General features: G+C 44.3%; 1 protein-coding gene across 3 annotated transcripts in view; it reads left to right on the plus strand.

Moving 5' to 3' along the window:
• Positions 1–26719, plus strand: part of OTUD4 (OTU deubiquitinase 4) — a 73696-nt gene that overhangs the window by 39347 nt on the left and 7630 nt on the right. The window contains exons 1-17 of one of the 3 annotated variants that reach the window (XM_083631059.1): positions 5965–6582; positions 9350–9433; positions 12255–12305; positions 13671–13717; positions 13940–14012; positions 15019–15100; positions 15914–16052; positions 16736–16793; positions 18053–18170; positions 18279–18343; positions 19775–19875; positions 21945–22069; positions 22158–22329; positions 22915–23080; positions 25637–25787; positions 26124–26179; positions 26287–26358. In XM_083631059.1, coding sequence (XP_083487185.1) covers positions 6397–6582; positions 9350–9433; positions 12255–12305; positions 13671–13717; positions 13940–14012; positions 15019–15100; positions 15914–16052; positions 16736–16793; positions 18053–18170; positions 18279–18343; positions 19775–19875; positions 21945–22069; positions 22158–22329; positions 22915–23080; positions 25637–25787; positions 26124–26179; positions 26287–26358 — 1746 coding nt within the window. In that variant the 5' untranslated portion in view covers positions 5965–6396. Of the gene's footprint in view, positions 1–5964; positions 6583–7754; positions 7884–9349; positions 9434–12254; positions 12306–13670; positions 13718–13939; positions 14013–15018; positions 15101–15913; positions 16053–16735; positions 16794–18052; positions 18171–18278; positions 18344–19774; positions 19876–21944; positions 22070–22157; positions 22330–22914; positions 23081–25636; positions 25788–26123; positions 26180–26286; positions 26359–26719 lie in introns of those variants that run through there. The other 2 variants (XM_083631061.1, XM_083631060.1) reach the window with 2 other exon arrangements.

Raw genomic sequence — 26719 nt, forward strand, 5'->3', positions numbered from 1 at the left:
GTAGCATAGGATGGATTACAGATTGCAATCCTATACACCAGGAATGTGGAACCTGTACCCTTCCCCTGTTGTTGGACTCCAACTCCCATGAGCTTCAGGCAACATGGCCAATAGACAGGGATGATGGGAGTTGTAGTCTGGCCACAGGTTCCCTGTCCCTGCTATACAAACTTATCTGGAAGAAAGCCCCACTAAACTCAGTTGGGTTTACCTCTGGGGAAACATACACAGGCTTGTCTGTTAAGAGCAGCAATACACTGGCCATCTCATTCAGACACCATTCTGTTCTCCAGTTCGTAAACTGGCATTAGGAACTAGGAGGCAAGGGACTTCTACAATGGTTTAGGGCAGTGGTTCCTAAAACAGACCACTTGCAGGAGTCATTGCCAACTGAATCATCTCTATTTGCCTACAAAATATCCTTAGAAAGAAGCAGAGTTGACTGAATGGAACAAATGTCAAAACAGTTGTTTTAAAATGGCAAGCCTCTAAAAAACTTGTCATATGTAGAAAAGCAGAATAGCTGCCATGTGCCATTTAGGGGATGGAAGCAAAATGCCAGACAAATAAGCAAATGCCATACTTATGCCTTCTTACTAAGTTTAGATTTGAATGCTGAAATAAAAGCCTAACACTATTCCTTTGGTTAAGAGATCAGCACCTGCCTAGGTGGTCAGCTTGATTGCTTGGTAAATAATAAGAGTATATAGTTTTTAAGTTCAAAGAAACTAGCACTGTCAACATTTAACATTGTTCCAAAACCTTGCAATTTGATCATTAGAATTTTTGACATAATTTTTCATAGGGCCCTATTTCTGGAATCTCATGGACCTTTTGAAGAATTATTTTGTGAGGTTGAAGGGAAGTCTTGTAATCTGTACAGTCTTGAAACAATCCAAAATCGCAAACTGACCTTACCAAGGTCTTAGCCAAGGAAGAAGCTCATGATTACACTGAGCTACTGATAAAACAAGAATGAGCCATGAGATTAGCAATTAACCTGTTCATTCTCACGCTACTTAGCATGCTGCCATCTAATGCTTATTTAACTGTACAGCTCCTTTGCTTCTCAGACACCATTCTGCAAGCTATATACATTACCCCCAACTCCCCTCGCTCCCGCTAGCTGCTCAAACCTGTCAGGAACCAGTGTGGTAGAAGCCAAACAGCTTAGCTAAGTTTGGGTCAAGTCCATGGGGATAACTATGGGTCCAAGGGGCCCAAACAGATGTGGGCCAAGGCAGGCAGGTAGATTTTGGAATGGGTAGACAAAACATCAGAGGCAGGCAGTGAACTTCCAAGAGTTGTACTATTGCTCCCAGCAACAACCTGCTCAGAATAAGATTCAGATGCATTATATAATCTCGTTGGTTATCCAAGCCATTTGATTCAGCTGGGCTGCAGTCCCCTTTCCTGCCATGATGAAAGGGGCGCTGTAGAGCTGAGCCAGCCACTTCTTTTAACCCCCAAGCTGACCTGGTGGAGGAGAGAATAAGGTGCTTTAAGCCCTGCTGTCAGATAGGCTGTTTTGAGTGCTCTAAATGCCTTATGGTTTCTTGAATATAAATACATGTGCCATACTGGCTGTCTGACAAATTACGAGAAGCCCCACAACTTATATCCTAAAGTTTCTAATTAACATACTTTCCACCACTGAGAAAGTAAAATTAGATCTAGGCGAAAGATCTCACTAAATTAGAAAAAATTCAACTTTACCTTCTGGCACATGATCTCCACCCTCATGCTGCTAATAGATGATGAGCCTCACCTGTGAAACTGATCCTATTGTCTGTGCTGTGCAATTTGGTTTCCAAACGATTTTATGTATGGGCTCTAATTATTTTAAATTTGTTGCTGCCCGCGTAATAAATTGTGTGTTGTATCCATCTAAACCATACTCAGAGTAGACTCCTTGAAATTAATGGAGCTAAGTTAGCCACGTCCATTAATTTCAATACTCCTAGGACAAGCAATGGGCCCATCTTTTTAAAAAGATCTTTGTGAAAAAATGTTTAAAATTATTTACGAATAAACAGGGGAAATGGAAAGCACACTCTCATCGGAACATAATTGTAGTTGCATATACAGTCATATCAGTGTACCTGGTGTTTTACAGAATAATATAAACAAAACACAGAGAACTCTAGAGCATGAGGTTCTTTATCTTAGGGGCCGTGGGTTCAAAACCACGGGCAAAAAACGATCCTTAAATTGAAAGGTTGGACTAGATGACTCTCATGGTCCCTTCCAACTCTAAGATTCTCTGATTCTGTCTTGAGGAGCCTACAGTCTACCGTAAATTGTGATATTTTGGGGCTGTTGTCTTGTGTAGGATGCCTACACCATTTCAGCCCTGGATGTTTTGCTAACATGTCTAAGGATTTAGTGCCATCTGGAGGCTATCTCATGCTATAGAAACTATTTCCAGAGAGGTGGCTGTGTTAAGCTTCTTGCAGCGATAGCAACAGAGTCCAAGCTCTCATGGAATACAGTCCACTCCATCAGGGGAATAAAGTGTTGTCACCTGGTTGCTAGGAGGTGTGGGTTGTATACAGTGGGCTGCCCGAATGTTGTGACGCTGACCATCCTAACACTGCTGGATACTGTGTCAGACTATTGATCCATCTAACAGAGTATTTTCCACAGTGACTGTCAAGGGTCTCCAGGGTTTCAGTTTAGCTTTGCATGCAGCAAATCTCAGGTTTAATCCCTGGCACCTCTGGGTAGGTCTGAGAGAGAACCTTCCTCTGAAGCCCTGAAGCTACTGCCATTCAATGTAGACAATACTGAGCTAGATGGGCCATTGGATTCACTCGATATAAGGCAGCTCCCTATGTCTCTCCCAGTCTTACCTGGCAGTGCTGAGCATTGACCTTGAGCTTACTGCTTTCAAAGCAGGTGCTCTACCTCTGAGCCTATGGACCTTCCCCTTATCCTGGTGCTATACAGTGGTACCGCGGGTTACAGACGCTTCAGGTTACAGACACTTCAGGTTACAGACTCGGCTAACCCAGAAATAGTACCTTAGGTTAAGAACTTTGCTTCAGGATGACAACAGAAAGCGTAGTGGCAGCGTGGCGGCAGTGGGAGGCCCCATTAGCTACAGTGGTACCTCAGGTTAAGAACGGACCTCCAGAACAAATTAAGTTCTTAACCCTAGGTACCACTGTACTAGGCAAACGAACATAACACACCTTTGGTTCAACAAGTCGAAACAAAATTAAAAAAATCCTTCCAGTAGCACCTTAGAGACCAACTAAGTTTGTTATTGGTATGAGCTTTCGTGTGCATGGTCTCTAAGGTGCTATCGGTAGGAATTTTTTTATTTTGTTTCGACTACGGCAGACCAACACGGCTACCTACCTGTAACTATTCAACAAGTCTTAGTCATGTGTTCTTCAACTGCTGAAGGGGAACAAAAGGAACCTTAATCTTCTCTTCCTAGTTGCCTAGTAGGAGAACATGTTTCCCTAAGCCAGATACCTCAGGAAGAATGGCTGCAGCTCCTCCTGACTGGAGACCAGACGCTGAAAAGGAAAGAGAACATCCTCATACAAGATTTGTTTAAAAAGCATTTTGCTTAATTGCAATGCAAGTATTGTGAATATTATCTTTTTTTCTGTGCGCTGCAGATTTTTCATTATTCATTGAAAAGGGTAAGAATCCAAGAACACTGGGCAAGGCCTAGCTGCTCCTTATCAAATTAAAATAGCCTGTACTGTAACTTCTTGTCCCTTGACAGCAGTTTTCATCAGTTAAAGAAACAATCTGGGTGTGTAACATGATTCCCCCCCTCCCCATAGTTCAGTATCTTGTTTTCAGTATCTTGGAAGAGTTTTTGGTCCCAGTAAAAGGTTTCATCACACTCAAAAACAGCACATTATTACCTAGCTCAGCCTTCGCTAACCTAGGTGGAATCTAGACACATAAAAAAGTTGTGAAAATGCTTTTTTGAAAAAATGTTTTGAAAAATATATTGAATTCGCCATAGCTTGCCATCGCCATCTAGTACCATATTTTTATAATGCACTTTACAATACACTTCAAACGTTTTATTTGCAGCTGTCTAGCTGAGTCCCTGGTGCCTTATGGTTGCTTTTGGACTATAATTCCCATCAGCCCCCAGCCAGCATGTGGAAGAAAAACAACAACACCTTGGAAAGCATACAAACTTACTGTGCTATAAGTTTCTGTGGATCAAAACCTGTTTTATTAGATACACAAAGTACTGTAACTTGGCAAATTACAAACACACACACAACAGAAAGAATAATCGTGTGTATTAACTGTTACTAAGTGAGGGCAGAAGACACATCAATGCAAAAGCCATCACTATGCAAAATTTAATGCAAACAAGGTCTACAGAAGGGAGTAAAATATACAATCAAGCGTCGGTGTGATCTACTGCCAGCCATGTAATGAATGAATGGGCAAAACAAGATGAATAGTGTTTATGCACACTTAATTACTTTCTGCAGTCAGGCAGAGCTGTTCCCAATCTCCAGTCCAAGTCTAATGGTTCAGCAGCTTCCGTTTAGCCGCATTGATTAAGTGGACCATAATCCATGAATGATAATAAATTATTATTCATGATAAAAACAATAATTTGTTAACTTTTAAAGGAGCCACAAAGGCCAGTGTTGTTTTTGATACCAGCTGGTAAGATCTCACAAGCTCCTGCAAAATTAGGGACTCACTAAAGTGCTTGCTCCATTCTCTCAGGATGTTCCAAATAACCAATATGGGGCAAACAAGCAATGTGTGTTCACTTTTGAAAAGAGAACAATATCCTCCTTAAATATTGTATCCTTGTGATATGTAAATTGGTAGCATATTGTGGATATTTGAGTTTTATGTTGGTTGCGGTTGTTATTGCATTTGGATTTTAATTGAATGGATGTTGCTTTTGTGTCTATGGCTGAAAAAGGAGCGTATTAAGCCTGGCTGCTTCTGGACAAGGTAGCGTCTAGTGTTACCCAATCATCGTTCTTCCATTGCAAGTGACAAGCAGAATTGCAATTGACTTTCCACAGTGTTGGGAGTGTTGTACCTTTTCTGTGTACATCCCACTACATTCTGTTTACACCACCTGGGCATGATATAACCATTTTATTGTCACAACAACTCTGAGAGGGAATTGAGGCTGAGAGATACTGTGCTTGGCCTAAGATCACCCAGGGCACTTGGTGCTATGGGAGGGGTGTCATTTGCAACTCAGCAAACATTCCACACAGATAACCGGCGTGGGGAGTGCCATTTTAAGACCCAGCTTATTGGAGCATACTGTACTGGCTTGCTTGTGAGGCAGAGAAGTAAAGAAAAATGCAGTCATTGTATGCACAAACATTACTCTTCAGTCACGGATTAGAGAGACGGAAAGACACTCTGCACATGCTTAAACTCCCTCTTCTCTGTCACTTCACATCAAAAGCTCATTTGCAGAAAAGGATGGCTACAACTCCCAGCAACTCTTAACTACAGTTAAGAATGTGCTTTTATGGCATGACGTGTGTGCACAGCCCACTGAATGTTTGCAATCTCCACCCTCGAACTGGGTCTAAAAATGCAGATCTCATGGCTTAAACACCCAGCCTAACTTTTGGACTTTTTGGGGGGGGGTACTTTGTAGCATTTAGCTTCAGGAAAACTTCTGGAGAGCTTGAAAGTTTGCTTTGCGGAGTTTTGTTCGGTCTTGATGAAGGTGGTGTTGCCCAGCTGTGGGTTCTGAAGTTTGCAGAACCTGCGTCGCCGCCTAAGCCAGAACCAAATAACCACTGAGGCTCGGCCACCAATATCACAGCTATCGCGCTGTGGCAACGGATTCCTCCGCGGGAAAGAGCAGCTGCTTTGCTCCTCCGCCCTACTATAAGAGGAATCCGCGCTTCCCTGCGAGCCCCTTTGCCTCCCGGCTCCCTCCCTCCCTCCCCGCCGCGGCCGCTTCCTGCAGCGGCCGAACCACAACTCCCAGAAGCCCTTTGGGTGTCGGTCTGGCTCTGAAAGTGAAAACAAACTTCAGGGCTGCCCGTTTCAGGGAGGGAAAGCGCCACATGTTTCGTTTCTCTTTTGTTTCCGCTCCGGGAGCCCAGTGATGCGTAAAGGGAGCGGGCGAGAGCCGCCTTCCCAAGCGGGGCAGCAGGAGGAGCGCGCAAGTTCTCCGCGCCGGGCTTGAAGCCAAGGAAACTCCGGCGGGAAGGCCGAGCAAGAAGCGGCAGACGCTGCCGCCGTCCAGTGCGTGCGGGGCGCCTCGCAGGAGACCTGCGAACGGGAGTCCGGTTTCCGCTGCGCCGCCAGCCGCCCTTGGAGCGAGGGGCTTGAGGCGCATCTCTCCCGCTTTCTCCTGCAGCATGTGGGGCTGAAGCCGCGATTTCCCTGCAACCCCCGGAGCAATAAATAAACATGGAGGCGACGGCTGCTACGGCTGCTGCAGAAGAGAAGCCAGGTGGCGAGGAGCAGAGCCCCCCGGGCTCCGGCGCGGAGGCCCCGGCGGATTCCTCCATGGACGCCTGCCTGCGATCTCAGGGGTTGTACCGCAAGCGAGTGGCGAAGGACGGGTCTTGCCTCTTCCGAGCCGTGGCGGAGCAGGTGAGTGCGCAAGGTCTCCCTTTGCAAGCGGCTGCTACATGGCCGGGGTGGGCAAGCGGAGAGCGCGAGGGTCGTGAGAGGCGGCTTTGTTAGGGGAGAGGGTCTCTCTCCCTCCTCTCCGAGGTGCAGCTAGAATCCCCTGGGAAGGAGGACTTTGACCTGCCGGCGCGCGTCGGCTGTCTCTGGCTTCAGGCGGCGGAGAAAGCCGGGGGAAACGAGTTGGTGGAAGTTTTTTTGCGGATCTGGGCTGCGCGCTCTCCAGGGCCAAAGGCGAGCGGTTAGGGGCGCAGCCGCCCAAGGAAAGAAACCCGTCCGGGAAAAAGAATCTGTGTGGAAAGCGGAGTTGAGCGCCCTCCGCGAACTTGTTGCACTGTTGAGAGAGAGATTTGCTAGTTGCCTTTTTCTAGTTTCGAGGGAAACGATTCTCTTTTCTCCCCAGCAATTTGGTCACCTTCCGACAAGTTGTTTCGGTTGCACCTCCCATGTTTATTATGTTCCCAGCTCCAATTTTGTAGACTTCTATTTAAAATCTGCCGGTAAACGAAAGGAGACACGATATTTATCCTTTTTGTATATGCTTGATGGGATGCTTGTATATTATTTATATACGATGGTGAAAGCGGGGAAAAAAGTTAAACTTCGGCCTCCTTAAGTGCGTAGCCTGAAAACACAAAACGCCTTGCCTCTGGTCTGCTTTATTTCTGTTGTGGCTCAGCCGACTCGTGGAGGATTTATGTCCAGACTGGAATATGGCATTCGGCCTGGGGGAAATGGGTGCAACGCTGTCTGGCTTGCAGAGTGCAAAACACCCCCAGGGCTGCTTTGAAATTAGGTCAGCTTCCTGTCGCTATAATGACTCTGCACCTTCCCAAAGCTGAATGTAGGGGACTTAGCTTGTGCTTAGTAATACTTCCACTTCTAGGGGCAGTTGTGGGGCGATGGGGGGGGCACAGGGTTGGGCTGTATTGTCAGATTGATTCCTGATGCTTATAACTGAATCACTTCTGAGAACACGTGTTTTTTTTATAAAAACACCATAATTTCCGAGTTAGATTGTTGCAACAAAAAGTCTTGTGGTACCTTGAAAAGGCTGGCAATGTAATTTATAGCCTAAGCTTTTGTGAAGTCCATTTCAGAAGATGTTTTATGCCGTAACAATTTTATTAGTCCTTTTAAGGTGCCGCAAGCCTTTTGGGTTGGCTTATCAGGGTTGTCAGGGAGCAGCTGAGTGAATTAAGAACTCCTGATTAGCCTTTCTCCACCTGTGGGTCCCCAGATGTTGTGAATTAATTAGGAATCAGGTGAGTGTCTCTGTCTCTTTCTTCCCCTCCCCAGTATGGGAAGAAGGACAGAACTGAACTACTTCACAGGATTGTTGTAAGGACAGCATAATATGTGTGCAGTGATTTGAAGCCTCTGAAGCACTAAATAGCCTTGTAAAATAAGCCCACGAAGAAGGCTGGCAGAGGGAAGGGAGTTGTATTTCTGTATTGGGCAGCAAGGAGGGTTTGCTGCCCAAGGCAGGCTGCTTTGTTTCTGTGCTGGACCATCCCTCCTGCCTATTGACTCACTTTTTTGGGGGGAGGGCAAAAAGTTATTGAGCTTTTTTGGGGAGATCATGGGTAAAACTCCCCCCCTCAAAAAAGGAACATTATAGGTAGGGGGCATGCTTCTGCTGGGGGAAGCAGAACCTCAGTTAATTGAGCATCACTGGGCGTGGGTGGTGCTGTGGTGTAAACCACTGAGCCTTGGGCTTGCCGGTTGGAAGGTTGGCGGTTCAAATCCGTGCGGCGAGGTGAGCTCCCGTTGTTTGGTCCCAGCTCCTGCCACCTAGCAGTTTGAAAGCACGTCAGAGTGCAAGTAGATAAATACCACTGGGTACCGCTCTGGCGGGAAGGTAAATGGCGTTTGTGTGCACTGCTCTGGTTTCGCCAGAAGCGGGTTAGTCATGCTGGCCACATGGCCCAGAAAAACTAACTGTGGACAAACGGTGGCTCCCTCGGCCAGGAAAGCGAGATAAGAGCCACAACCGCAGAGTCATTCGCGACTGGACTTAACGGTCAGGGGTCCTTTACATTTACTAATGCTTTTCAATGCTTTTTGAGGATGGGGGGGGGCGGTCACCTATATACCACAATACAAAACCATGTAAAAAGATTGAATTGAGCAACGACGTCACGCAACATAACATTCTTAAAATATTTTTTCTGAACTCTTCTCCCCACTCTTAAAGCTGTGATGTGGGAGAAGATATTGCTCATTGGACTTGACTGAGGGTGGTGAGGCTTTCTTTTTGTGCCCTTCTTTGCCCGTTCCAACTGAGGGAACTGATAGGACACTGAGGCAGTCATAGCTGTCAAAGTGAGATGGAGCAGCAACGTATTATAGCTACATCTCTCATGTCTTTCAGATTTCAGGGGTGTGTTCATGTGGGAAATACCATTTTCAGTGTCTCCCTAAACTTGAGAAATAAAACCCACATAACTAAGCAAAAGCATGGGCACACTTTCATGGAGTGCCTTACTCCACCCCAATTTAAATTTGAGCGGTCTATTCTTCCACTTCAGACTCCACATGTGCAGATCAGGCCTCAGTTTTTGCTGTATATTTGTCTTTTATTTTGCCTTTACTACTAACGCAGCAGCTTTTTGACTCCTTACATTTGAGTGCATGAGCATATGCAAGCTTGAAACTCAGTAATGTGTCTGTTCACTGGTACCAGTTCATTAAACACTTTGTTGTTGTTGTTTTTATCTGACTCCTCTAGGTTTTCCATTCCCAGGCTCAACATCTGGACATTAGGATGGCCTGTATACACTTCCTGCGGAACAACAGAGAGCATTTTGAAGCGGTAAGCAAGCGATGTTTTCATTGTGCAGGGTGTCTTATCAGGGGCAGTGCTGTTTCTCACGGCTCTGCTTTGTGGGCGTACGCCAGGTTGGCAAAAAATAGAATAAAATGCTGGCTTGAGCTGATGAGGGTTGTAGTCCAAAATGGAGGGTACCAGGTTAGCAAAGGTTGGTGTAAACAACTGTTTCCTTTCCCACTCTCCCTGGGTTTACGCTCCTTCCAACACACTCTCGCTAAGGGCAACTTTGTTTTGCTTTGATCAGATGGTTTATAGTTGCAGGACATGGGCTGAAGACACATGATTCAGTCATCTCTCAATGCAAGCTAAGCGGGTCTGAATCTGTTCAGTGCCTGGAGGAGACGCAGCCAGGGAAACCCCCTTGTACTTTGCCTTGAGTTCCACAATGGGAAGAGATAAATGAACATAGTAAATTAATAAGTGCTGTAAATAAATGCAGTGTGGTCTAGTGGTCAGAGTATTAGACTAGGACCTTGGAGATCAGGGTTCAAATCTACGCTCAGTCATGAAGCTCAACGGATGATTTTTGGGCCAGTCTCTTCTTCCCAGCCTAATTTACCTTACAGGGCTTTTGTGGTACCTCGGTTTACGAACTTAATCCATTCTGGGAGTCGGTTCTTAAACCGAAACCGTTCTTAAACTGAGGCGCGCTTTTCCTAATGAGGCCTCCCACCACCGGTACCCTTCCACCATTCGGAGTCTGTTCTTAGACCGAGGTAAAGTTTGCAAACCGGGACACTACTTCCGGTTTTGCAGAGTTCATAAACCGAATTGTTCATAAACAAGGCTGTTCTTAAACCGAGGTACCACTCTATAGGTGTGGCTTTTGTAGATACTTCATCTGAGTCAGCTTTTTTTTCAAGGCACTGGAACTTGTTCTGAGGGGGTGTCCAAATACCGAGAAACCAGCATTCCTGTCCGTACAGCTGCTGCTTGCATTAGATTGCTTTCATGCATTCTTAACAGTGTAGCTGCATTTTCTCCAGTTATTGTCAATTACTTTGTTGTTATGAACAAAAGCAGTACACATATATGTACACACATAGACATGTATATTGCAGCTGTATGATGTGTATCTTCCTAATGTGGCAAGAGTCAGATTTGTATCGTGAACCTGCTTACTTTGGCACACCTGCCAGAAGCTTGTCATCTGGATGCATCTCTTAGATACTCATCAGTCCCAATCTCAGAGCTTGGGAGCTTCCTCAAAGAGGGTCCATGGTTCCTCCATCCAGTGTGGCCTGAGCTGCCTTGGGGATTTTCACATCTGTATTCCTGTAGAGGAGGAGGCAATGCGTGGCCTGGTGTATCCTCAGATGCTGCCAGGACGAGTTTGTGGTGATTCCTGTGTCCTTGGCAATACATTATCAAGTTGCTTCGATAGTGGAGATGGTCACTCTGGGATGCGTCAGATCACTTTTAACATCTGTTGTGTCTTCCATGCAGATTGTGTGGCTGGGGGTGTTTTGCCTATGTGAACTGTCCTAGGCTTATTATTTTTTACATTTTGAATTGAACAGTAGATTGTTTTTGTCTGTGGCTGATTAAGTGCTATGTTGGAGAAGAAGAATCGACATAACTTTTTGTACAAAATTGCAGTTGTTGCAGCTTTTATTTATGAGTAATTTGCTGAGGGTAGGCTATTTGCTAGGCAGGACTGCATTACAGTAGGGATAGCAACGGTGGCTAGAGTGTTGTTGGACTACGGCCTGGGAGACCAGGGTTCAAATACTCACTCAGCCATGAAACTCAACTTGGACCAGTCACTCGCTCTCAGCCTAACTACCTCACAGGGTTGTTGTGAGGATAAAATAGGGCAGTGGTGTCCAAACTTTTTTCAAAGAGGGCCAGATTTGATGAAGTGAAGGGCCATGAGGGCCAACCCAAGGAGCCAACCAAAATTGTTGACCTTTTTTGGGATTTTACCCCAGGAAATAAACTGCCACAGTGGCCGGATTAAACTGACCGGCGGGCCGGATTAGGCCCCCGAAACAGACTTTGGACATGCCTGAAATAAGGAAAAGAATAACTATGTATGCCACCTTGAGCTCCTGGGAGGAAAGGTGGGAGAGACATGCAGTAAATGATAAATAAAAGCAGTGAAAAAGTTATTGAAGGCTTTGTTTTGATATGCGGCATTGAATTTGTACCAGGGCTCAGCTCTGACATCTGTTTTTAATCCCAGCATTTAACCCTGGAACATATGAAGTTCCTCTGAGCAGGTGCAGAGTGCATTTTCCTTCCCCCTTAAATCTGAGACTAGAGCAGCAGGTGGGGAACCTATTTTTAACTTTTTAGCAGCTGCGTGCCAATGGTTGGCAGAAAGTGTGTGGAACAATGACTGTGACTTTTGCTTTTGTATGGCAGGCTACATTCTAGCCATGCAGAAGGCAGAGGTTTCTATACACATAGGACATGTGAACACACCTGTCCAGGGCAGCAAGAGGCATTATCACAGTTAAAGGACACGTTTCAGCTAGATAAAAGCACCCGAGGATGTTACAGACCAGGGAATCGTGAAGGCTGAATCAGCAAACCTTGAGGGTTGCATTCAGTCATAGAATCATATAATTGGAAGGGACCAAAGGGTCATCTAGTCCAACCCCCTGCAATACCAATGTGGGGCTCGAACCCCTGACCCTGAAATTAAGAGTCCCTGGGCCCCTGAGGGTCCCCTGCTCTGGAAAGGCTTTCAGATCACACAGTGGGTTTCCAGACAGAGCTGAACTTTTTCTGAAATTATGTCAAAGCTGTTTCACCACAATGCTGCTAACAAATTCTTTTCATTGTTAATATTTTACAGTTTATAGAGGGACCATTTGAAGAATACCTGAAGAGTCTTGAAAACCCTCAGGTATGTGTTGTTGGATTAAGTATGTAGTGTGTGATGTAAAGCACACTACTTGACTGCAGCTGGCTCATCTGTTTCTCCTAAATATTAATCCTGAAGTGTGCACAAGCTTTTCTTGTGTCTTGGTGTTACATGTGGTGTGCTCTTCACAAGCCCTGCTAAAAAAATTATTTGAGTCCGTCTGGGTGTTTGTGGAATTTGCAAAAGGGATAATAACAGTACCATTACCCCATATTGATGGTGGAGGAACACACGCTTTGAATTGCACAGACTTTGCTGGTCCCTGCAAGTAGGAATTCAGAAACCGTTTTGCTCTGTCCTTAGCTAGCTTTAGCAAGCTGCCAAAGATTTAAAGGAGAGGAAAGCCTCTAATAGTATCTAAATGTAGGCATTTACTGTTGAGATTGCCATATTCATTTGGGTAAACCAGGGGTCAGCAACCTTTTTCAGCCATGGGCCAGTACACCATCCCTCATACTATGTGGTGGGCCGGAATATATTTTGAAAAAAATATATGAACGAATTCCTATGCCCCACAAATAACCCAGAGATGCATTTTAAATAAAAGGACACATTCTACTCATGTAAAAACACCAGGCAGGCCCCACAAATAACCCAGAGATGCATTTTAAATAAAAGGAAACCTTCTACTCATGTAAAAACACGCTGATTCCCGGACCATCCGTGGTCCGGATGGAGAAGGCGATTGGGCTACATCCGGCCCCCAGGCCTTAGGCTGCGTACCCCTGGGGTAAACAATGAAAGCATCAACAATTAAAAAACAGCAAGATACAGACCAGGCTTTTCACAAAAGGAGGTCCTTCAATAGGCAGTACAGTAGAAAGATAACAGGTTTGCCACCTGCCAGATACGTAGCTTGGGTGGGTCTGAGTTGCCAACTTGGTCTGAGTCCTATAGACCGCCTAATCAAATAGGCCAGTTGCTTAAGTCAATGTCCTGTGTGCACTGTTGGACACATGGAAAACAGTTTGTGGAGGGGTGCCAAGCATTGGTATTGGGGGCTAATCCACACCCCCCTAATATTTTGCATAATATACTTCACGGAGGATGAGGTTATGTGGAAGCTGGGAATATTCATTCAGCTGGATTGAAATGACTTTTAAATTTTCATTTCATACCCCTAAATATAATTCTGATGAGCTGCAGTAAATGCACATTAGGCGAGGTACGATGAAACTTTTAAAATGTTAGTCTGTTGCTGGTGATTTGATGTGTGTTCTTGAGCAACTTGGTGACTTTCCACTGGGCATGTGGAGAAGATGGGCTGTGTTCTAACTTGATGTAAAAAGTATTCTTCCTCAGTGGTGGTTTTTCATTGCAATATTTCCCCCCCCCCTTTTGATATAGGAATGGGTCGGACAAGTGGAAATAAGTGCCCTTTCTCTTATGTACAGGTAAGAAATACTTCTACGTTTTCCTTCAATATGAATCAAAGCAAACATTTGGCTACTGTGAAGAATTCTTGTTCAAGAATTTGGCAACAATTGACGTTGCCATTTTCTTAGTGGATATATATGGTTCTGGGACTGTTTGGATGTGGATGATTGTACTGTTAATGACATTGTACTGTTAAAGTCTGTTATTAATACATTTCCCCCCTTTGCATATTCTTTTAGAAAAGACTTCATAATATATCAGGAACCAAATTCTGCTCCTTCGCATGTAACTGAAAATGGCTTTCCTGACAAGGTAAGAGAAGTGCTAATATTGGCGAACTTGCAGCAGAATAGTTAGGGCAGAGCTGGTGCGGCATCTTTTGCCATGTGGGGATAATGGCATGCTACCTCTGAGCCCAAAGCAAGAGCACAGCATTATAACAATACAGTGGTACCTCGGGTTACAAACTTAATTCATTCCGGAGATCTGTTCTTAACCTGAGGTGCGCTTTTGCTAATGGGGCCTCCTGCTGCTGCTGCGCGATTTCCGTTCTCATCCTGGGGGAACCCAAGGTACTACTTCCGGGTTTGCGGATTTGTAACCCGAGGTGTTTGTAACCTGAGGTACCACTGTACGTGCTTGGCTTGGGTTAAGCTTGCTTAGTTTAGGGTCTTGAAGTCAGACTAAAACATTGTGTTGTTAGTTTCTCCTGCATCTTGAAAATAAATATCAACAGCTTCTATGTCGGATTTGAATCAGGGCTGGAGAGGAAACTCCTCCCCCCTGTCACTTTTCCTAGTCTTAATGCTGTTTCCCATCCTGGGGAGGCAACTTACAAGTATTGTGCAGTAGCAGTGAGCATTTTTTTGTTCTGTTTCTTTTTTGTGTTCTGAAACTTAAGAACAATTGCATTTTTTAAAAAAAGCAGCCCTGTGCCTATGGCTGAAATCTTGGCTTGGGGATGTGATGTTTGAAGCAGGGAAGGAGCGTTAACCCTCCTCCTCTGATATCAGAATTCTCCGCCCCACCCAACAAACCTGCTATCAGTATTCTAAAAAATCTTATCCTGGATTGTCTACATATCTGATCCTAATAAAGTTCAAGTCAACACACTTCTGCTGGGTTTCTTCTACTGCTTGAGTATATCCAGGAAACATAGACAGTATTCAACTAGTTAAGTTTAGAGTCTTGAAACAGTTCTACTTGCTAAATGTTTCTTTAAAATTGCTTTGTGGAGGTATTTGTTGATTTGGTTTTTTGGTCAGTGTGTTGGTTTCTGATCATGCTGTTTCAATATTATTATTCTGCTTTCTCTTAGGTATTGCTGTGTTTCACCAGTGGAAGCCACTACGATATTGTCTATCCGGTAGAATACACAGTCAATGCTGCTCTTTGCCAGTGTAAGTACTGATATTTTGATGGTGAGCCTTGGCAGACCCAGCTGAAGCTTCACGTTCCCACGTTTCTTGGAGGCAACCATTTCCAGTGCTTACTTGCCTTCAAACTGCAGCATGGTTTGAAGGCACAACTTTCTGTGTCTTGTTTTGGTTTGAAGGTGGCCACCTTGTGGAAAGTAAGTAAGTTTGGGTCGGAACAGTGTCTGGATGGGAGACCACATGGGAATCCATGTACGTCACCTTGAGTTCCATGTTGGAAGCAAGGAGGAATATAAATATAATAAATAAGAGGCAGTGGAATGGACTGCCTCTTAAACTGAGAGGAGTTTTGAGCATTTGATGAAAAACAGTGTTTTCTGCCGATGGAAGGGACTCTCCAGATCAGAGCAGTTATTCTTGCATCTGGAATACAGTCTGGCATTTTCGTTACGAATCTTTTTGTTGAAACCAAGAATGGCCTTTTCCTGCTTAGGAACTGGAAGCTGTATAGATATGCTGAAGTTTTACCCAGAAAGTGAATTGTAGTATTTCTCCAAAAGTACACACAAACCGAAGAATAATTTGTTGCCTGCTCATGCCAAATGTGGTTATCCAAACGCAGCCCTTGACTCGTTAATCAGCTGAGTTTTGGCTACTTTCCCAGATTGCTTAACTCCCTTGTGCAGGACACATTGGCAGCATCAATACCTCTCAGATAGTATCCTTGATGCCTAATTTCAACATGTAATTAAAACTATGTAAAATGATGTCGCATGTAGAACTGTTTAAAGTATGATTGCTTAACCCTGATAAATGCTGTTTCGTTGCCCTGATTAGCTATTCTGTATGAAATGCTGTACGAGAAAGTGTTCGGCGTCGATGTGAGTAAAATCTTAAAAGAACTCAGCCCTCCTGAAGTGACTAAGGATGCCGACGGAAACAGTGAAGCGTCTGATTCAGAGGACGGAGACATGGAGTAAGTCTACAAATTCAGCGTTAAAAAGCACAGGGAGTATCATGTTGGCTGAGATGTTTGATGCCTGATACGGGGATTTTAATTTTTTTTAAAATACGGTGTTTCTAAAAAAACAAAGCAAAAAATTAGTAGCAACACCTGGTTCTTCTATGTCTGCTCAGAAGACATAAAAAATTCAAACTTTTTTTACAGAATCTGTATTCCTTTAAAAACAACAACTGGATGCTTGCTGAATGGTTGCTTGCAAGTGTGATTTCAGCAGCCTGGTCAAACCAGAATACTTACATTTAAAATATATTAGTCCTACTAATGCGAGTCTGGAATGGATTGTCTTGCCACATTCAATTGATATTTGCAGCTTTCATAAGGTCAAAATATTTAACACCTTGCCTGGCAGCCATAGGTGGCCAGGAGTTCCATCCCAGAGAGTAAGTGGCTTGGCTTTCTCTATGCTAGACTGGGACATGAAGTGGGCTTCCTTTGTCCCTAGTGCACTTGATAGAAGGCAGATTTATTTAGTAGCCTGTGTTTCCTTGGTTTTAGCCTCTTAGCAGGCTAGCAAAAAATCTGTATGTTAGTAATGTTTGTGAACTTGTTTACAAAGCTGGGTGATAGTGTCAAAACAAAAATACAGAGTTTGTTGTTGCAAAAAAAAAGCTTTTCTATACCTTTGCTCCTCACAGAAGTGAAACGGCTGCAGCCAATCATACCAATGGATTGAAGCCACCTGAAGGCAAACAGGTATATTGCTTTAATTTTTGTTCTTTAATTTCTCTCAGTTACCTATAAAGTTCTGGGTCTCTGTGTCAATGTAGCTGAGGATATTACCATTGGTGTTTAGGAGCTTGACTTAATTTCATCCAGGGAATGCTAGCTGGCATAAGGTGTAAGCCAGAGAAATTTCAGTGCACTGACGCTAACAAGTGCAACGCCATAGTTCACGTTGCTAAGGCTGTACTCCTACATGCACTTAACTATTCAGTGTAGGGGGTTGCCAACACAACTATCGTGGTGCACATGTGCCCACAGAGATTCATGGTGCCCTGTAGTTTTCCTTCCCCATGAAAGTTGGCTTGAAAGAAGCATTTTTTTCTGCAGCCAGTAGAATAGGTTTCATTGCGTGAGTTGTGACCACAACAGTTTGTTCCGGTTTGCTAATGTGTCCTCAGACCCCCGCAAAAGTGAGTGACCTCTGCATTAGGAAGCAAGCCTCACTGAACACCTGATTACTTGCATCTGAGTAAACACAGGCTTGTGCTGCAAACTGCATTTATTTTTGGTGGAATGCAATTTCTCTGATAGTACCTTTGGTTTGCCTTTGAGGAAAAATATAGGTCGCTCCTTTAGTCTGACCCTTAAACATCTGGTCAGGAAAAAAGGGGGGAATGTATTCTGGTTGCTAAACAGTGTTTTATGTATTAAGGCCTTGGTAAGCTTTGCTCTGTGAATCAGAGATATATCAGGCTACTTTATTTGACTTATTACAATGGATTTTCTGCTGTCTAGGAATTTTTATAAAGCTATAGTTGGAGATCCTCTTTTCTTTTTTATATATCATGTAAGAATCTAAAAATCAATAAACAGTAAGCCTGTAACCTATATGTATTTAACTTGTGCACATTCTGCTTTACACACTTGGCTAAATGAATGAACGAGGAGAAGAAAGGGGGTGACTGGCCAGGAAAAAATGCTTTAGAAATTCTACCCGCCGTTTCACCCAATGTGTTTTGGCTATATATGATTTTGGCTTTAGTGACCCTGGAATGTAAGTTGTGATCTTACTGTGTTTGTATTGTTTGCAACAATACTTGCATTTGTGCCCAAGCTTGTTCATATCTGTGCAAAAAAAATAGAGATTTTTGAAATATTAAGTGGTATGAATGCTTTTATATAAAGAAATACGTAAAGACAAATATTCCGTTGTTGCAATGGATATTCTTTTCTTCCTTAATTTTTTAAATGTATTTTTAATTAAATTCTTCCTTATTTATATTACACAGCAGCTTCACAAACGTGGAAGATCCAACTCCCTCACCTTACCTAAAGGCGTTCTTAGGTCACTGAATCCGTCAGTCTACCAAAATATTGAATATGAAGCCTGGCAGCAGTCAAAACGAGGTGAGCTCCGTAGTTTGAAATCAGTTTCTTGGTGTAAGAAGAGCATCAAGCATTATTCTGTGCTCACCTGCTAGTGTATAATGACGTGTTTTCTTTTTGTGCTTGCAGATCAGCAAAAGCAAGATTTCTCTATTGCTGCTGGCATGCAATATTCAGTTGGCGATAAATGCAAAGTAGGTGATGTTGAATGTGAGCCAATTCCGCTTAACTACCGTTTCTTGCCTCAGTCTTGTGTGCCGCTATGGGGTTGCCACTTATTTTCTTGATAGAAGTTTTGTGCCTTTAAAAGCAGAAATGCAAGGCTGAAATCAAACTGGGCTCCTCCCCCAGCATGGAAATTCAGTGCTGAGGGAAGCTGCTGAAATGAAAGTCCCAGAGCCTCTGTCGAACAAAAAGGTGGCAATCCTCCTTATAGTTTATCTTAATCCTTCTCTTCCCACTGTGCTTCCAAATGCTGGTCCTTTTTGAAAGTGCACCAAGCCTTGCACTTGATGACAATCAGCACAGTGCTTTTGCCTGCTGCAGGCAAAGGAAATTGTGTCACCTGATGTCAATTTGATGCCAAGTAAGCAGCTCCCTTCTAATAATAATAATAATAATAATAATAATAATTTATTATTTATACCCCACCCATCTGTCTGGGTTTCCCCAGCCACTCTGGGCTGCTTCCAACAAAAAGTCAAGTCAAGGTTAGTCTTCACAGGCTGATGCGAGATAAGAATCCGTCCTGTCAGATCCAGTTCCCCACTCCTGGGATTACGGTAACAAGCGTTCTGTTCTCCTAAACAGAATTACTACCTCCATAATTCTCCTTTTTGCATCTCACAGAACTTCCAGGTATTAGTAGGAAACAGTGTTTTGTCTTGGATGTGGTTTTGAACATTAAAATGCCAGGCAAAGAAGTCCATAAGGTGGAGAATGTGTAGTACCTGTGCTGGTTGTGGTCCCATCTGCACTGTAAATCTATAAAAAGTATTAAACATTCATGGCTTCCCAAAAAGAAAATCATGGGAAGTGTAGTTTAAGGGTCCTGAGAGTTGTTAGGCAATCCCTATTCCCTCCACAGAGGTACAATTTCCAGAGTTCCCTGGGTGGAGGGATTATCTGTTAAACGACACTGTATTTCTGTGAGGGTGATAGTAGTCTCCTAATGACTCTCGAGACCCATAACAACCTTTACTTCCCAGGATTCTTTGGGGGAAGCCATTACTGTTTAATGTGGTTTGATGCTCCTCTAAATGTATAGTCTAGGTGGGGGATTGTGGCTCATCTGTGAGTTTTGCTTCCAGGCCAGTTAAGTCTTTGCCCCTGGCTGTAGTAGGATTGGATTGTGAGGGATGTAGATAGGCGAGTTGATGGCAGGAATTTGTGTGGGGCTGCTGATGTGACAACACAAGGGAAAGCAGTGTTATTCCTTATGTGGTCCCAATAGGAGATCTATGGATCTGCCTTGTGAAAAGTTCCAGGATCTCTCAAACTGTATTAAGTTACTTCTCTCTTCTTGGCATCTATCAGTACTGCTTCTACTTGATACTGGCAAAGTGGTTCAGGAGGAGAGACATTATTTTACAGAAACATTTCCTTTCTTCTTCATTACTCCATAGGTGCGTTTAGACCAAAGTGGAAGATTCTATAATGCTCACATCCAAGAAGTCCAGTCTCCAAACGGGCCAGTTGTTGTTTTTGTGGAAGAGCTTGGTGCCAAGTAAGTGAAACAATGCCATTTTCTGCCTAGTCACACGTCTTGGTGACTGGTGATAATAAATTATTATTATTATTATTATTATTATTATTATTAGTCAATGCTAGATTCTTTTGAATCAGTCTCCAAAATCTGCAGGTATTTTTGCAGGCTTTGTGTCTGCCTGACTTCCATCAAAAGGAGCAAAGGCAATACTGCAAACTAGCTCCAAACTGTGTTTCTATTTTATTTCCTCTGAGGTGGTGGGGAAGCTGTGGCCCTCCAGACGGTGCTGGACTCCAACTCTCATCATTCCCAGCTAGCATGGCCAGTAGATGGGGATAATGGGAGTTGTAATCCAGCCACAACTGGTTTCCCATCCTTGTCCTCAGATGCTTTTGGAAGTGAGCCCAAGCGCTATGGCAACAGTGTCTGTAAATACAACTGCATAAGGTGGTAAGAAGGACGTGGGTGGCGCTGTGGGTTAAACCACAGAGCCTAGGACTTGCCGATCAGAAGGTCGGCGGTTCGAATCCCCGCGACAGTGTGAGCTCCCGTTGCTCAGTCCCTGCTCCTGCCAACCTAGCAGTTTGAAAGCATGTCAAAGTGCAAGTAGATAAATAGGTACCGCTCTGGCGGGAAGGTAAACGGCTTTTCTGTGCTCTGCTCTCGTTCGCCAGAAGCGGCTTAGTCATGCTGGCCACATGACCCGGAAGCTGTACGCCGGCTCCCTCGGCCAATAAAGCGAGATGAGTGCCACAACCCCAGAGTCGTCCACGACTGGACCTAATGGCCAGGAGTCCCTTTACCTTTTACCTTTAAGGTGGTAACATTAGCAGTGGCACTTACAATGTTTGGAGAAATATGCTGTTTTAGTTCCATTTTTATAATGCATGTCAGCATTTTCTGGGAAATTCGCATAATTGAGTTTCATCTGTTCCCCACCCCCTACTGCAGACCCCCATGCCACATTCTGTTCTCTTCCAAAAGTTCCTCCAACCATGGGCAGGGGAGGGAGGTGGCTGTAAGGCATAAATAGCTAAGGGAGAATTGGTGAAAATTGAGTGTCCCACGTCATGTGAGATGAAGTGCTTTCATCTAAGTCAAATGCTTCATTGGATGCACGGCTATGTTTCTTCCATACAGAAAGTGATAGGAATAGACTATGGTGGTTTTTTTGGGGAAAACATTTTCTGTTTGGGTAACTGCTTGGGGAAGTGAAACATGGTCTTGGAAGGAGAGAGTGGGAATTAGTTACGTAGACTGTTTCTTGCTTGCTTCAGAGAAACCTGATTGCTCAAAATGCTTCAGAGCTTGGCCGGAGCCAGCACTTGCTGATGCTGGGATGACGGGCTCCTGTTGGAGGCTGACCTAAATAACTGGTATTGAACACAATCTTCAGTTTCTACATCCTCTAAAGGCAAGGGTGGGGAACCCGTGAGCCTCAAGGTGTTTCTGGACTCCAACTCCCATCAGCCAACATGGCCAGTGGCCACGGATGTAGGGATTTGTAGTCCAGCAACAGACGCCACAGGTTCTCCCTGCCCCTGTTTGAAAAGAAAATCTTAGTTTTATAAGGAGTTAGTAGACCATGGCCTAGTAGACCACTAGGCTTTCCAGCATCTGGCTGGAATGAGCTGATAGTGGCTTTAGAAGTTTAATGCTGGAAAGCGATTGCCTTTCAATCTTGCCTGTTCGTATTTTATTGCATGTCTTGTTCTTCAGTGTTTCTTCCTGTGTGAAATATAAACGTAAGGGTTGTCAACACACAGCTCCCATTGGAGGATTTGTGTGGTCAGGGCGTGGGAGGGGATCAAAAATGAAGGCAGTTTTTTAAATGGCAATTTTAAACAACGGCAAAGGTTTGAATTGAGCAGGGATGGAGGAACACGGGAGCGATGAGAGAATGAAGAGTTGAGGTGAGGTGTAAAGAGAGGTGGTAGTTGGGGTTGGTGAGCAATGTGAGTCAGGGCAGGAGCTCTTGGCAAAATACATTTATTGTAAACCATTCTGAGCTATGCTGTTGGGTTTTTTTTTTTGAGTTGCAGCACAGTGCCATAGCATTGGTGATTGCCTTATCTTCTCCCCTGCAGGCATTCCGTACTCCTGAAGAACCTTAAGCCAATCCCACAAGCAGCTCCTCTAGAAAGCTGGAACACTGTGCCAGGGAAGAAGATAAAAAAGCCAATTTCACCCCATGGGCAGTTTAGTCATTTTGGTAGGTTTACTTCCGCTTTGCATATTGTATGGACTTTTTATTTTTGCAGCCTGCCTGTGATAAATCCGGCAAACTCTTGTTGTTTCAGATGGAGACTTCAGAGGGTCAAAGAATCCAAACAAGGCAATGAAAAACGCATCAGGGCTACCTCCTCGACTGCATGGCACAAGGCAGCATCACATGTCCTGCCCTGGGATTTATTTCCAGCAAACTTCTCCTGAACACAGCACTCCAGGCAGAAATCCCTCTCAGGCATTGAGGTGAACTCAGCCTGTCACTAAAACTTCTTAATTTGGAGGGCTTGGTATTTTATTCTTGGTGCTTTTAATAATTTAGGGATCACAACTCCTGAACGTTCATGAATATTCTGATATAGGGGTGCTTCCTGCTCAGAAGCTTCCTCTCATTGTCAGATTTCTGATCCTGAGAGCAGTGCCTTTATAGCAATAACTATTGTGATGACCTGTGAGTTCCCCCCCAAGAGATAGATGTGCCCCTCAGTTCTAGCAGAGGTGTGAACATTGGTCCTGAGGCAGTTAACAGTCTGTCAGTCTTTGAATATGGTGAGTTTGTTCCAGTGGGGTGAGGCTTTAGATTGGTGTTGTGGGAAAGTTTAGTGTGGATGAACCCATAACCTGGCAGTCGCTTCCTACTCCCGCTTAAAAAACAAAGACATTTAGCCATTGCGTCTCATGAGGTGTACAGTACCTTAATTGTATTTTCTAAATCAAACTCAACTGAGCATTTGAATTATTATGGGAGCAGGTATCATACCTGATGTCCTTTTGGAAAAGGAGCTATTTAAACCGTTTAAGTGGCTGTAAACCATTTTTTCCCCTTTGCAGAAGGGCAGGTCGTGAGAGAACAGAAGACTTGGAGTATACAAACAGCAGAGATTGTAACTACTTTGGCCTTTCTCCAGAGGAGCGCCGGGAGAGAGAGGGCATAGAGGAAACACATTCACTTTATGAGATTCAGTTCTGGGATGAAGTAGCCTTTCCTGCACTTTCGGTACGTGTACAGGACACAGAATGTTTCTTGGAGCGCACTGTTTCCTTGCTCAGTGAATGATGAAAATGAGTTGCAAAATCAGTGCTGCTTCTCTTCTCACCGCTGCAGCGTTAACCTGGTATATCTTTTTATGACGGGTTTTAAGTAGGGTGTAAATACAGTGGTATCATAACAGAAGAGACACAGTGCAATAATCCCCACCCCCCACCGAAAATACCCAACCAGAAAAACCAACACTGGAACATTGTGCTTCTAGAAGGGAGGTTCTGGGCAACAGTGGTGCCAAGTAGATTTATGTTCCTGCCTAGCACACATGGGAGGACTAGAGCTGAAGTATTGAAGATGCCACCCACAAGACAAATGTATCAGAGGCGAGGAAGCATCATTTAACATGGATGGATTTATTTGTATTCTATATAATTTTTCTGCTACAAAACTGGACACACACAAGTCATAAAACATGATAAAACTTGCACCTCCCTCCTCACGTAATCTCCACAACAACTCTGTGAGGTAGGTTAGGCTGAGAGGCAGGCCCGAGGTCACCCAGTGAGGTTCGTGGCCAAGTGGGGGATGGAACCCGGGTCTCCTGACACTGTACTCACACACTGGTGAGTATACGCACACCACTCTTGCTGGACGCTCACGGTAGTAACCTGCCCGTCAACTACTGGTGGGTAGGCACCCACAGAGTGGGTGCTCATACTATCACTGGAGACCCCACCAAGGGCAGTTTGCTTAGGAAATCTGGAACTGGATCTGTCTGCTTCTGTTTCTTTAATTAAGGAGTTTAGCCGGGGGGGGGGGTGATTCATGGAATAGGTAAAGGTAAAGGGACCCCTGACCATTAGGTCCAGTCGTGGCCAATTCTGGGGTTGCCGTGCTCATCTCGCTTTATTGGCTGAGGGAGCCGGCGTACAGCTTCCGGGTCATGTGGCCAGCATGACTAAGCCGCTTCTGGCGAACCAGAGCAGCGCACGGAAACGCCATTTACCTTCCCTATTTATCTACTTGCACTTTGATGTGCTTTCGAACTGCTAGGTTGGCAGGAGCAGGACCGAACAACGGGAGCTCACCCGTCGCAGGGATTCGAACCGCTGACCTTCTGATCAGCAAGTCCTAGGCTCTGTGATTTAACCCACAGCGCCACCCACGCCCCTTCAATTCATGGAATAGTGTGGGGTAATAAGTAGTACTGAAGGTTAGGGACAGTATTTGGGCTTGTAACTATCATAAGCCACCAAGATATTAGCCACCATTCCTCTGGCATTCCATTCTGCTGAAACTGTTCTTCCTCTCCCTCATCTCCCCCCCCCCCGCCAAAATGAGAAGGACAGAAGAGTGTCATAAAATATAACTGAAAAGCTGGATTGTCGTTATAATCTGTGGAAGCTACCAGATGTTGTCCTCGTACTGAACAGAATCCAATAAATCGTGGAATGTATATTTTAAACATTGATATTTCATACATGGTGCTCCCATGGTGCCACTTTTAGAATTGAGGCTGGGGGCGGTCAAAAGCCATTTGTGATGCAATGAGAGCAACTGCTTTACAATGGTGGGGGAAGGTTTTTTGTTTTTAAAGTGCAACCCCGCTGGCTGCACCTAAAATTGCTTTTTGGATCTTGGCTAAAATTGCTTTTTGGATCTTGGCTATGTGATTTGTCTCCTAGTTGCACAGCTACCGAGAACCTGTTATACATTCATAATGGTATAAATCACTTAGTTGGCTTACAGGACCACGATGTGGTGGTTTTTGGAATTTTCTGGTGATTGAAAGGCAATTGTGACCGAAGGAGGTCCTTTGTGTGGAGGTTTCCCCCTTTTGAGACTGTTACTCTTCCCACCCATCCCATTTTAATGGAATTTAACCTACATTTTAAAGCATCGGATTTGTAATTTTAAGACACTAGTCTTCAGCACAGTTAGTTTTCATTGGTGGCATTGGTGGGCAGCCTGTAGCTTTCCTTACGTTGTTGGAACTACAGCTGCTGTCATCCCTGATCATTGGCTGTGCTGTTTGGGACTGGTTGTTGGGAGTCGAAGTCCGTCAACATTGGGAGGGTCACAGATTAGGCACCACTGTTTTGTAGGAACTTGCCTCCCTCTCCCCTTTTAATGTATTGAGGCTTCATACAAATAATGTATTGGGGCTAGGACAATGGGCATTCTCATCGTACACCAATGAGGAACTCAGTCAAGTAGAGCTTATACAGTGGTGCCTCAGGTTACAGACGCTTCAGGTTATGGACTCCGCTAACCCAGAAATAGTACCTTGGGTTAAGAACTTTACTTCAGGATGAGAACAGAAATCGCATGGTGGCGGCGCAGCAGCAGTGGGAGGCCCCATTAGCTAAAGTGGTACCTCAGGTTAAAAACGGACCTCCAGAACGAATTAAGTTCTTAACCCAAGATACCACTGTACTAGTAGGAGAGCAGTGATCAAGGTCTCTTCAGGTGGTAGGACTCTGCTCTGACTGTTATGACCAGGCCCTGTTGATAAAAAATGTGGCACACATTAGTTCTTAGTTTTTAAAAAACCCTCAATTCTTTCAGAACCCAGCAGTGTCTCAGGTAGCTACTCAAACTACTGATAACACTGGATGGAGAAAACACCGAGCATCTAATGGAGGAGGAGGAAGAAGAAGAAGTAGTTTGAAAGAAGAGAAGGGGAAAAGCAAAAATATGGAAGCAAAAGAGGAAAAAGGTATAAAAAATGGAAAGTGGGTTTAAAACTGACAAATCCTTAGTTGAAGCTCTTCTGTAGCTTTTGTGAAATAAGGAAGTTACGCAATATGAGGGCATTTGGGGCAGGGTGGGGAATTACTTTAAACACTTGCCGAGTTTTGGGAAAAGCAGCTGAACGGTATTTTAAATGACGATACAGTGTAGCAACCTTCTGTATGCATCATCCACAGCTAGCTTGACCACTGGGGAGGGATGATAGGAGTTGTACTCCAATAACATCTGGGGAACTTAAAGCTGAAGTCTGCGTTATAATATCTTGACTTCGTTAATGGTACTTTTTATTTTCCTGTTGCAGAATCTAACCCTGGGCAGATCCTCTTAGATCAGAATTTTGAGCCAAAAATATCTGAGGTAATAACTCAATATTTGATGAGCTGTGATGTGTACCGCAAAAACCGTAGCCTTTCACAAAACGAAAGCTTATAAAGCAACTGTGTTATGTCCATTTTGACTTCCAGAACCATGGAGAAGCTTCACGAATATCGCCCCCCTCAGGTCATGGGGATTCGCAATCCCCATTTTTGGAACAAGTAAGGGATTTTGTGTTTAAATTCTACCACTCTTTTTGTTGCAAACTTAGCTTCCTCTTTCCTTCCTATCGCGTGTTCAGATTACAGCGGAATGCCTCGTATTCCCGGGTGCTGGTTGGTTGGAACTTTGGGCACAATTGCCAGAAACAGCATTTGGGAAGAGCTGATTTAACAGGATGAGGATTTGTTTGGGGTGCACACTATTAATCAGAGATGAATGCCTTAATTAAAGCAGACACTGATCTGGTTTAGTAATGGATGCCAAGCCCCTCCACATAATAGATATCTTAGACCGGATCTAGTGCCACTCGATTCCTGTCACTTGGTAACTGTAAAACTGCTCACTGAATCCACCTGAAGT

Source organism: Podarcis filfolensis (assembly GCF_964270895.1).
Source record: "Podarcis filfolensis genome assembly, chromosome: 9".
Lineage (NCBI taxonomy): Eukaryota > Metazoa > Chordata > Lepidosauria > Squamata > Lacertidae > Podarcis > Podarcis filfolensis.